General features: G+C 35.4%; 1 protein-coding gene across 1 annotated transcript; it reads right to left on the bottom strand.

The window, feature by feature from the left end:
• Positions 1 to 1,670: 1,670 nt before the first annotated feature.
• Positions 1,671 to 13,439, bottom strand: LOC116289043 (polypeptide N-acetylgalactosaminyltransferase 1). The gene is made up of 8 exons (XM_031695919.2): positions 12,640 to 13,439; positions 8,660 to 8,832; positions 7,922 to 8,297; positions 7,160 to 7,277; positions 5,457 to 5,783; positions 3,868 to 3,972; positions 3,221 to 3,367; positions 1,671 to 2,717 (listed from the first exon to the last, which is right to left on the bottom strand). The coding sequence occupies exons 1-8, from the start codon at positions 13,140 to 13,142 to the stop codon at positions 2,586 to 2,588; spliced, it is 1,881 nt and encodes a 626-aa protein (XP_031551779.1). The 5' UTR covers positions 13,143 to 13,439; the 3' UTR covers positions 1,671 to 2,585.
• Positions 13,440 to 13,482: the final 43 nt, after the last annotated feature.

The raw sequence follows: 13,482 nt of genomic DNA, 5'->3' as shown, positions 1-13,482 counted from the left end.
AATTACCAGTATCGGGTTTGTTATCGAGGGCTCAACAATATATTTAGTATTTGTAACTATTTTGAAATTTATCTTGAGTTCATATTGTTATTGTCGTTATTATTGCTGTGAATTCGAATGGAAAGTAGAATTTTCAAAATCCGGTCCAGATTACCTTTATATCATGCTTTTGTTTTGATGGTAGCTTGTTGCTAATTATTTCAGTTTGGAAATAAATAAAAAAGCTTGTTGCTAAGATACGATCTTGTATAATTGGCAGTTTATTTTAGAGAAGCACGTGTCAGATCGTGATAAGTGTTGCCTTGTTTCCGACTCATGTTTAACTTTCAGTTTCACTGAGCCATAATACTATAGTAGTAGGTTTATAGCGAGGCATAACTGGTCGAATGCTAGCGTATATTACGTACGGGCGATAGGAAGGGAAGGGGAAGAGAGCATAATTGGAATATGAGAACAGGAACGAAAAAATGAAAGAGAAAGAAAGAGAAAGAAAGAGAAGAGAATTTAAGAAAAAGCGAAAGGCAAAGACAAGGAAAAGGAAAAAAAAAAAAAAAAAAAAAAGAAGAAGTAAGAAAGAAAAGATTGTGAAAATATTGTGTGAAGTGTGATCGTCCTTCAGTGACTTCAGAGCCAATGTGAAAGAAATAAAACTAAAACAAAAACATAAAGATAGAAAGAGAAAGATTAAAAAAATCATCTTTCAATCAACAAGGACTTGAAAAGAAAAGAAAACATCAAGATATTCAGGGTAGAATAATAGTTTAATCAACAGTAAATGCAGAGTTGAACGGTATGAAATACGTATCACGTAGTGATCCCATGCGGATATCAGTTCAATCTTCACAGAACTGTTTTTTTATTCCTCAATCCGGCCAAACCCTCCAAGAGGATGCCTCCACACTGACTAACATTGTCATTTACGCGGCGGGAAACGTTTTATTTTTTTCAATTTGTACTCGATACTGATTACCCCAGCAACAGCAGATATTATGGATGCTTGCAAATCAGACGCAAATGAAACAACAAGCATTGCGAGTCGGCCCGATAGCCTCACTCTTATGATTCTTAAAACAAAAGGATATCGCATTGCGTGTTCAACTGTAAGTAACTATGTACATAATGTCGTTCGAAAATTCTAGAGAAACACGAACACTGCATTGAAAGGAGCCCGTGGGCTATAATTATCACTAGAAAATGCCATTCCAATCTCAATTTAAACATTAAAAACTATAGTTGGATATTCGTCTTCCTTGCTTCGCTCTAGGACACTCTTATCAGAGCCGTTACCAGTGTCAACTCAACATGCCAACATTTCAATCTGTCAGCTAGCAGTGCCGTTACTTTTAGGCTGCACGAGACTGTCAATTCCGGTTTGATCTGTGAGTTAGCCATGCCCCGACTTAGATCTGCGTAGAGGTTGTTTCAGAGTTCGATATTTGAGTTAGTCGTGCCCTGACTTTGATCAGTACAGAGGTTGTTTCAGGGTTTGATCTGTGAGTTAGCCATGCCCTGACTTAGATCTGCGTAGAGGTTGTTTCAGAGTTCAATATTTGAGTTAGCCATGCCCTGACTTAGATCTGCGTAGAGGTTGTTTCAGAGTTCAACATTTGAGTTAGCCATGCCCTGACTTTGATCAGTCCAAAGGTTGTTTCAAAGACTTCAAAGTTCAATAAAATTTGAAGTTCTTTTATTGAGATAAAAGTTTTAAAAGTTTACTTTTTAAATCACATCAATCATTTCTAAACAATTATATAAAGCATTTATTGTATCTTAATGTATATAATATGCCTGGTCTAACATCAAAGTCAGTTTAGGCAAATTACTTAATCTTAAAAGATGTTATGCAATGGTGGCTGTGCATGTGCAGTAGTTCGGAAAGTCAGTATCTACAGTCAATTCAAAAAACGTTGTCGTCGTCCTGCTCAAGCCTACGCGACTGGACCGAAAGGAATATGGGTAAAAATCACTGAAGCGGATAAATATTCGTTTTGAATTAATCGTCCCGCTAGTAATAAGATGATAATGGCGAGAAACAATCCATCAAATGTATGTCTTTAGGTTTAGGGAAAGAAAAACAAGTTATGATTCAGTTCACAATTTCGAAAATATGAAAGCATTAAAAAAACGTCTCCTTCAATACTTCCCGCTGGCCTATGAAGGTTCGTGCTTTAAACCAGGCATAACTAGTCAGATAAAATTATGGAGTCAACTCGGCTTCAATGATTGCTACCCAGAGTTCCTTTCGGTCCAGTCGCGTAGGCTTGAGATGGTCGACGACAACGTTTTTTGAATTGACTGTATACAATGCAACAAGGCAGAACGTGAACGATTTAGGGCTCAGTGCCTTTCATTTTGAGCTAACACAGGTGGCCCAATATGTATTTATGTACCTGCAAAATTCATGTGAAGCGAGGTTAGTACATATTGGCAAAAATTGGGTTTTTATAAAAATGAGGTTTAAAAAATATTAACGTCCCATCAATAAGAAATATTACAAATGATTCAATTCAACAATCATCGGATTCTATCTAAAAGCGTCTAGGATTTAAGTTATATATAATTACAAATCTAGTTAGTTAACTAAATTATTTTTCTCTGTAATGAGAGAAGACCCATCGTTGAGTTTCGCGGCCATCACAGGGGTTCATTATTGCGTATTGGTTGTCTGTAGACCCTCGATCGAGGCATTGTTGTGTACTGACGTGCTTCAGAATACCCTGATAAAACAACATTATAAATAAACATTATTATTATTATTATTATTATTATTATTATTATATTATAAAATAAACAAACATTTTGGAATCAGGTGTCGAACTTGTTAAATATACATATGGTTTTTACTAGCGACGCAAGCATATGCATAACGAAATACTCAAGCAAGCGTAGAGGTAAGCGCAGTAAGATGTCAGACGCGCGCAACTTAGTCGCAACTTGCACGCTTGGTCTGTGATAAAACAGGAAATGTCAGCGGATATGGAAGAGCAGCGCTCTGATTGGTCATTTGCGACAGCAATTTTTTGCATCATCGCAGGTTGCGGGTTAGATGTCACAAGATGCAACTTGCTTCGCAACGTTTCGAAAAGAAGAAGCTCTTTCAACTTTTTAGGCCATTTGCAACATTGCGTTGCAAGTTGCAAGAACAATTGCCTCGTATAACAGGGCCTTAAATGTAAATTAGTCCGCAGCTTTATCTTCCGTACATAGACACTAGTCCTACCTCTTTCTTCTCATGCTGCCATTTCTGATTTCCACCCAAGCCATGACACTTCATCAGTTCTACAGGAGCCCCTGCGTACGTCTTGGACGCATCTAAACAATTTTCTTCCTCGAATATAACTTCTCCTTTCGATGATAGTACAAACATCTGGAGGAAACAAATATACGGGTCAAAATGCGACTATAAAAGGATGGGTGTTCTCATAAATCTTGATGGCTTAATGAAGGCAGGATAATTAATAATGAAGATGATGATAATGATAGTAATAATATATGATGGTCATGATTATTATAATGATGCAACGCAACGCTTTCTTGGTCTGCGATAAAAGGATATGGAAGAGCTGTGCTTTGAATGGTCATTTGCAACAGTGATTGCATTGCAGGTTGCGGGATAGATGTTACACGATTCAACTTGCTTCGCAACGTTGCGCAAAGTAGAAGCTTGTTCAAATTTTTCTGTAACTTGAAACTCTGCATTTCTAGTTGCAAGAAAAAGTGCTTTGTGCAACAGGGTCTTTTTTAAAAATTTGACCAACATAAACATTTGGGACCAACAGTTTTGATACCGACTTAATAGTGAGATTTTACAAGGGACTCTCAATCAACAGAAATCTTTCATTCTTTCTTTTTTCAAGCTTTCGTTACCTGATTTCCTCCCTGGCCATGGCAGACGTAAATACCAACACGAGCGTTGTGTTCTGGTTTAGCACCAAGCGAGTCCAGACAGTAACCGCTTGCTGGATTGCGAAGCTGTAGAAAAGTAATTAAAAAGAATTATTTAGGAAAGGAGTGAAACAATCGTACACTTGCTGGTAATATTTCTGTACCTTGAACAATTAAGTATTTTAAGATATCCTAGGGTATTAAAGTGCACATGAACCCTTCGACAATACTTTCAGTACTGATTCTACACGAAGTAAATAGTTGAATGGTAAAATATTTCTTGATTTGAGTGATGCGTTTCTAAGTTATGAAGGTTTATACTTCCAATATGCTAATGAGTGTGACGTCTATTAAGGCTTAATCAAATATACAAAATCGAACTGGTTCATAGAAACAGTATTTTAAAAGCATCATTATTTTACTCATGGTTTACATGAAAGCTATTTACAATTTTTATTTTCAAAATGGCTAGCATTTAGTATTACTAGTTACAACAAAAACACTCAAATACCTTACCTGACGTCATCATCATTAACATATTGGAAGTATAAACCTTCATAACTTAGAGACGCATCACTCAAATCAAGAAATATTTTACCAATCAACTATTTACTTTATGCAGAACCAGTACTGAATGTATTGTCAAAGGGTTCATTTGCACTTTAAGGTGTAGAACTCAGTTTGTAGCTTAGACGGAATTTCTTCTCATTTCAGACCACGTGTCATTATTTTGAGAATAAGATCCTTTGTTTGAGTTGTATATGCATGTGTCTTCTCATGCACAACATTAAACAAGAAATCCTTTTTTTTCAAAGGCAAAGAATGACACGTGGTCTGAAATGGGAAAACATTGCGCCTATGCTAAAGAGTTCCATTATACCTCTAGCTTAAAGTGCTACTACGACGAAAATCGCTCAAACTTGGATTCAGCTGAAACTTCCTAAAAATACTCTTTAAAGGTCCAATAATCACTGTATGAAGTGTTTTCTCGATATTCAGGACGAAAGTATGATATTTTTACGATTATTTTTTGGAGTCTGTGACGTCATACACTCAACATCGAACATCGCTCCATACATTTCTTTGTAGTTTATGATCAAAATATCAGTAGTAAAGGGAGAAAGAAATACCCAAACACCCCAAAATATAAATTATAGTCACAAGTAATGTGAAATAAGCTCATTAGCCACCCTTTGGGCTTCATAGGAATAAAATAAATTAAGGATTTATATACAAAGAAATATATGTAGCAATGTTTGATGTTGAGTGTATGACGTCACAGACTCCAAAAAATAATCGTAAAAATATCATACTTTCGTCCTGAATATCGAGAAAACACTTCATACAGTGATTATTGGACCTTTAAAGAGTATTCTTAGGAAGTTTCAGCTGAATCCAAGTTTGAGCGATTTTCGTCGTAGTAGCACTTTAAAAAAATCTCCAAGTTTAAAAACATTTTCCTCATATCTCTTTCCCTTTCTACTCCACTAGTCAGGCTATACTCTCAAGTACTCTTGCCCCCACCATCCCCTCTCCTCCCCTCCCAGTTAATAATCATAACCATAACTCACCTCTCCTCTTGCTGGAGGATTTAGTTCCGGCATCTGCACATCCGGGTAAACATTATCAATATACCACTTAAAACTCTTACATCCCAGTCTCTTTCTTAACTCCACACGTTTACTAATGTCTCCGTAATTGTTATTTTTTGCTTGAGGCTTCTTGTTATAGTACAGGTCTTTGTATTCATCCATCCAGACTTCAGCCAAACGATTGAAGTTCTTCGTCAAAGTTTGTTCAACACCGTTCGGGAATTTGTACGGGCTCGTGTATTTACGGAACACGTGACCAACGCGTGAACACGTGATTATTTCTAATCGACCACCACACATCCAAATCTATGAAAGAAAATTAATTAAAAAAATTATTTATATTTTTTTGTTCAAATACCTAGCACTAAAGATTTTTGTCTTGATATCTTAGTGCATACCATATATTCGTGAAAAACTTTGCAAGAAATTGAAAAAATTTTTTTACAAATAAGTAACTTCAGTGGACCTCAGTATACCGTAGACCTACAAACCTTTGCACTTATTTGTACAATTTTGTAAGTCAATTTTCTCACAGATATATGGTATGCACTCTATAGGAATATTATAGCCTCTTTTCCTGAGAAAATTCACAATAATCCGCCATCTTGGGTACCCAAATAGAGTCCCACAATTCCATTCGTTATGCGCTCGAATTGGCCTGAGAAAACAGATGTCCTTTCGCTCCCCCGTTTCCCCGCGAAAGTAACGTGTTAGGCCCTGGCTAAACGAGCAAACATGTTTCCCTAAATGTTTCCTAAGGTGGCAAAATTGTCAGGAAACATCGGAAACCAATGTTTCCATGCATCTTGGAAACATGAAATGTTTCTGCCGCACAGCAAAAAAATTTTTTGCGTCTTGGAAGCAAAATTTGTTGCACGCAGTAATGTTTCGCATGTGGCTAAACTGGGAAACATCGAGGAAACATGCGCGCGATAAACATGTTTCCTCGTTTAGCCAGGGCTTTACTTTCGCGAGGGAACGGGGGAGTGAAAGGACGGCTGTTGCTCAAATCCGGTCTTGACAATTCGGAAAAAAGTTTTCGGACTTCAAGGAATGCTCAGTTTTGACACCAAAGAAAGTAACAGATTACATTTCTTACAGAATTTCGTTGAAAAGAATTCGTCGAGTTTTAATAAACATTCCGCCTTTTGGGAAAAAGTTGTACACTGAACTGAGAAATCCTCTGTGACCATCAAGTATACTATATTGCCACGTTATTTATTCCACTGTTAGATTTAGTAGAGAAAACAATAATACTAATCTGTAGACACTTAGAAACACTACACCCAAACGAGAAAGGTTTGTTGAGTCAGCTCAGTAGTCATGTGACACGACCTCAATGTTTCCCAAGAGCATGTATGTAATATAGAGCAGTTTTCGTATGACTGTGAAAAGCTCAGTGCCGTAAGCGTGACGTGCCGTGCGTGACGCGAATTTTAATTGGCTGATTTTTTTTCATATGATTGGTCTAAAAGTGCCGTGATCTTGACGTGACCGTTTCCGCCTTGTGTTTATACCGTGTTCCGGGTATTTGATTGGATGGAGAGTAAATTCTCGTGCAATGTGATTGGTCTGGCTTATCCCTAGCCGTGTCACGACCGTGTTCGTGCCGTGAACTTTTCACAGTCATACGAAAACTGCACTAAGCCTGTATAATCACGGCTTCACACGTATGTTCTCACCCTGAAAGACAGCTCTAGATTTTCTCCACCCCAAATATCCATCTCTTCGTCATATGCTCCTTGATCAAAGAAGTATTGGCGATGAATTGAAAACAGACCTCCGGCCATTGTCGGTGTTCTGAAAAATGAAAGAGATTAATTCCAGCTACAACTAACTTTCATATGTATAACGAGTCCATTTTTCAAATACAAACAAGATGAGAAAATACTAAAATGCACTGGAAAAAAGAAATTAAAGAAAAATGGAATAGACTGTTGAGAGAATGAAAGAGATAACTAAGTAAATAGCAATTGGAGTGTGAAATGGGATGGAGGTCTGAGAAAATAAACGTAAGCAAGAATTAAAGTCATGAAAGTTATGAGAGGATGATCGAAAAAAATGGGAAAGAATAACAAACTTAGGAAAAAAGAAAAAAAAGAAATCAAGGAAGACGATAAGATTAGAAGATAGTTAAAGTCTTTATAGGCCCTTTGCATTTAAAATTTCGAAATTTTACAAAGAATGTATTGCTGATGGGAATGACTTACGTACCAGCTTTACCTTTGTAAAATTTCGCGTTTTCAAAACAATATACTGTATTTCTTTTCTATTGACTCGCAAAACGTTCAAACTTGGCTATAGTACTTATTTTGAAGTATTTTTTCTGATTGTGTCGATCAATTTTTTTTTTAATAAGAGAAGGTTTGTTGGTCACGTTGTGTCCTATCTACAAATGCAAAATGTAGGGGGGAAAATCAAATTTGCATGTTTTGCTTTAATACCTGATTGGATCAGAATCGTCTTTTCTCAACTTCTGTTCCTCAGGAGGAATTCCTTTCCACTTAAAAAATAAATCCCAACTGAATCCTCCCCGCTGATCAGCATTAGTAGATCCTTGATATGCAAAGGTGTCAGCATTGATAACCTCAATAGCTGGACAGACAACATTGGCCCTACTCTCTGCTATCCTTGCCAGCAAGGGCTCTGCCCAACCAGGTGTAGCCTCACAATGTGAGTCAAGGAATGTGAGAACATCTCCCTTTGCATGGTAAGCTCCTTGAAGCCGAGCACGGACTAGACCTTCTCTCTTAGTCATTCTTAGTACTTTTACTTTGGTGAACTCTTTAATGCCGTCATCTAATGGCTTGGCAAGTTTAGCTGAAGAAAGAAAGAAAGAAGAATTTGAAATTTATTAGTGTGGCCTTGTCTTGATAAGTAGATTGATTGATATCCAGTAGAAATCATAATTTCAATCCCTGGAAAATCTGACTTTAGATTTTTTGTTAATCAAATGCAGAAGTATACCACAGGGTATTTTAATGAAGTTTGGGGAAGTAGGTGGCTCCACTCTTCTCAACTTCTGATGCATCAAACTAAAGGTGTGGTGACATTGCCTGCAACATTGCATGAAAAAGGCTGTTTTTGGGTGTCACACTTTGTAATGTTGCACAATTGCACCATGTGTCTGCAATATAACTACTGTACTGTATAGAAAGAAAAATATAATCCTTTGGACTTACGGTCTTGGCTAAAATCATCCACAACAATGACTTCCTTCAATAAATGAGGAGGAGTTCTATTGATAACACTATGTACTGTCCGCAGCAAAACTGATAGTCTTTCCTTGTGAAAACAGATGATAACAGTCGTAGTAGGAAGATTTAGTGGGTAGGTGTCATGCTTGGCTTTACACCTGCGGAAAGAGAAAATTTAAAATGTAATGCATTGTAGTGCTTATTACAATAATAATGATATAGATATATAGAAAACTGAGAACACTGAAGAAAAGGAGTCCCAGATGGAATATACAGTATACTTAAATATATATTCTTGTGTTGCAATGTCGATTATCTGAATCACAGGTTATTTTAAAATAGCATCTTTCTGGATGACAGCACATGGTGTCTATATCATTTGACCTTAATCTTAATACATTCAAATTTTAACTAAAATTGTCATTGCTGTAAGTGTATAACAAAGTAGATGAAAGCCAGCTCCAGTTGATAACATACGCTATTCTCACTGAATGAATTATCACCAAGCAGTATAAATTAAGTCAACACACATGGCTCATTGCATAACATCATTTGGAGCTTCAGACAAGAATTTTGCCCCACCCACCCCTAAGCCTGGTGGCAGTGGTGTTCTCGTTTTCCCTATTCTTGCTGTTTGCCTCATCATTGTCGCGGATCTCGCCCCATAACTCAATCATACTGTGACGTGATAATGGCTTCAGTGAGAATATATTGCTATAGCTAATACTACAAACTTGAAATTATAAATGGAAAAAACTGACAATTAATGTAAAAAGAATAGGTTAAGAATAATACTAGTGTAACTTAATTTCTCAAGGAAATTTTTAGGGCTTGTGACAGAGCCTAAAATAACGGCAGGACATGGAACAATGTCTGTCCAGAATTGAAATTTGTTGGGTCAAATCTTTGCCTTGCCTATCATTTTGACCAGTAACATAGAGCCAGAAATGAAGTATGACTAAGCAAAAACTATTTTGGCCAGAATCATGACCAACGATTTAGAAGCCCATATTTTAAGCCCTGTTGGGATAGTATTTTATCAAAACATTCTGACTGGTGACTGAGAGCTACATTGTAGTCTAGATATTTGATAACCAAAAAAAATATTTTAGTTTTTATTAAAGAATTAAAACTTTATGAAGTAAGGATTAAGCTAAAACTAATTTTCTTAAAAACATTATTGTAAATTCCTTTTATTATTGCTGTTATTATCTTAGAAGAATATGTTCATCCGAGCGTAAGCACTATATAAGTTAATAAATCATTATTATAATGTCTATCAATTATTATTTGAAACAAAGATTGATGGCTGTAGGTGACAAATTATGGAGTCACCATGAGAAAAAAATTGTTAATCAGATGCAAATTTTTAATCACTTTCAATTTTAAGCTTTTTTTGTGTGATAATTGTTATGTTTTACTTGTTCTCAGACAAAACTAACAGATTTTATTACCTAATCCTGCCTAAAAGATAACAAATTATTATCATTTATTATTAAAGTTCACTATTCAGGTTTTGAAAAAGAGCATAAAGTTTGAATCATAGGTGTAGGAAACAATTGGTTTTTCATTATTTTACTTGTAATTTAAAACCTTAAAAAGTCATCTTAAATTGTAGTTAAGTGTTCAATAATTGTAACATTAACTGGATTTAAAAGTCAGTATAAGTTAAACTTGTCACCTTCAAAAAGACATCTCAAAGATTCTGCTGTGCAGGTGTTATGCCATATAGTTTACATTTATTTTCTGTTTTTCTTTTAGTTATGAATTCATTTAAGAGTTGAATTTCAAGGAAAATGTTCAGTATTTCAATGAGTTATTAACATTAACAAAGCTATCCAAAGAAATTGTACGATTTAAATATTTCACCTAATTTTCAAACAAAAAATTTAGGAAAGCTCAAAGAAATTAAAAGTTTGCAGGAACCTTAGATTCCCAGCACAAGAGAGTCTTACTATTTGCTATTGGCCAATTCAGTTTTTGAATAGAAAACAGTCTAGTGTTTTATCGACTGTTATTTGTTAGATCGTTGCCTTTACATGTACATGTACAAAGATTTTACACCTAGAAGCCAGATTATTTTGAAATCCCAACAAGAAACTCACAGACAATCTTAATCTATTAGAGAACAACAAATTCAAAAAGATATTTGCATACTAAAGATGAATTTAATACATTTAATCCAAGGCTTTTATAAACGTTTGAAGTATAACTTTTGAGGTTGAAATTTGTTTCAACATTTCTTTTCTCTTTTAGTGAAATTTTATAGATTTAAATATTTGCTCACAGAATATTTGTTTAGCTGCTATGATACAACAAACAAGAAAAGATTATTCAGATTTTCCAGTTTGACTTCCACTTCAAAGCACTTTAAATCACAAAAATCTTTTTGAGAATTGTATATATAGTAAAATATTCAAGCCATAAAACAACCAAGGATGTTATTAATGGAAAACATGTTTTCCGTTGCTTTTCTTAGCCTTAGGGTTATTTTAATGTCTGTGTAAACATGTTACTATTCTATGTAGACATTAAGACAGTTTTTTTTTACCAATTACCATGGACAGATGTATGGGCCCTTTTCTTTTTCAATAAAAAGAGATTGAATCTAATTTATCTACTGAATGAGATAAGTATTTTTATCTCCAAAAAGAGGGGTTTCTATGAAAGATAACGTAGCAATATGAAACCATGGATATAACTATGTGTTGCTATGGTCACTGATAAAAATAGTAGTTTTTGTTTCATATTAGTTAAGGGTTAAGGGTTCTGATTATTCATATTTATCTCTGCATACTAGAATGTACTGTGGTTTGTATTTCTCCCTCAGCAAAACTCAAACCTTCAAAAATTATCAAACCCTTAAACCCTGGGTTGCTTATTGAGGTCAAAGCAGCTATTACTGGCAGATCATATTGCAACTTAGTGTGTCAAGGGCTTTCAGCCCAGCTCTGATATTGGTTTGATATACTTTAACGGCTAAAGCTGGTATTTAAAGATCATGCAATATTTAAATAAAAAGGTGGGTGGATTATACTGTCTTTCATTCTGATTGGATGATTTGCTATGTTGAAACCTGATGGTCAAGCCCTTCAATCAATCAATAAAATTATTCCATACCATTTCTAAAACCTAAAAAGTATAAATATTAAAATACATAAATTTAGGTACTAGCTAACTGTGATAGTCACAGACAAGACAGATATTTTTTTTTACATCAACACACTTACAGTATGTATCAGTCTTTTCAAACTGATTTTAATTCCCACACTGGGTTTGTTTTATATATGTAGTAGCTTACTTCAGCTATCAGCCTCTACCATACTTATTTACATTTTCCCCCACTCAGATACACTATTTTACCCCGGAGGACCAGATGGTTATCTAACATACTGGCTAGTCATCTACAACACATCTTCACTCTATGACAATCATAGACAACACAAATTGTTTATAATTTATAACACCAAGAAAAACAAGACAGGCTATCTTTCCTTTTAGCTGTGGGTGGGGAATAACTGTATCTTCTAATTAGAAACTACACAGTAGGTCTGTGCTCATTTGTAAACCATATCTCGATCCATTAGATACGTTAATAAGGATTAAACTAATGGCTTTTTCCTCCCTTAATATATACGCGGCAGCCTGCGGTAAAATTAAGAAAACGGAAAATCTATCACGCTATAGTGAAGGCGACAGACAAAATATGAGTTTTTTTCTATAGTAATGTATATAACTCCTGGCAACAGTTGAAACAAGAAGAAAAAGTTAAAATTAAGCTTAAAATATTTTTTCGAAGTGTGAATAAGTTTTTGTCTTGATGTCAGGAAAAAATGAAGCTGGTGTATTCAAAGACCTTATATTTATAGAACGTATGAAAGTAAACTATAATCTGCTAGTACATGATATATGCTATAGGATTACTAGTTTCAGTTCATAAAATTCTTACTAGTAATTGAGCTCACCTTTCACTTCGAACGTCTTCAAGAGTTCGATCCAAAGATATTCGGTCGCTTAAAAGCCAATTGAAAGAGTGATTTGCAAAGAACTTTTCTGCTAGTTTCTTATCGTTGTCATTTTGTAAAAAAGCAGGTTTTCCGCCCTCGCCTAAGCTCATAGTATCTTTCATTTTTCCAATGCTGGCATCATAGATTTTTCTCTTGGATCCTTGGTTTTTTCTTGGGATAACTCCCATCATGACCTTAGCACTCGCTAAAATCCCCCTAGAATCATCAGCATTGTCTTTCTCCCATGGATACTTGATGTGCTTGGCATTAGGCTGTAAAGGCTGGACACCAGCACCAATCATATACTTGTGGTTCTTTGCATTTGGTAATACTATGGGCGAGTTAAGCATAGTTAGAGATTCTCGAGTCATATCATTACTGAACATCAACACGAGAACCGTCACTGAAAACCAGAAAGTTGATGTGATTACGATGATATTAAAAATTCTTTTTGCTGCCATGGCGAGTGTTCCGAAGGCTGCTTGGTATGGTGGATAATATTAAATCAACAAGTTAATAGCGACGCCACGTAGGAAGTTTTTACACCTTTGAAGCATGACAGCTACGCTCCTTCCAACATATTGCCTAATTTTGCCAAATCTAAAACTCCGATTATCGATCGAACAACATGGACTTATCCTAATACAAAGAAGAATCCAAAGAGGAAGTCAGAGGCAGATTTGATGTAGAAGAGTCGAAGAGGAAATCTTTTTGCGTATTTTTTTTCTCGGTTTGTGAAGTTGAGTACTTTAAGAATGATTAGGACTTGGTAACCGTTCATTAAAGCCACAGGTAACCCAA

This window comes from Actinia tenebrosa, unplaced genomic scaffold (assembly GCF_029948245.1).
Source record: "Actinia tenebrosa isolate PJP-AT-01 unplaced genomic scaffold, QUT_ActTen_1.0 PGA_scaffold11__36_contigs__length_13525064, whole genome shotgun sequence".
Classification (NCBI taxonomy): domain Eukaryota; kingdom Metazoa; phylum Cnidaria; class Anthozoa; order Actiniaria; family Actiniidae; genus Actinia; species Actinia tenebrosa.
Note: the sequence above shows the minus strand (reverse complement) of the source record. Positions and strands in the feature narration are given on the sequence as shown.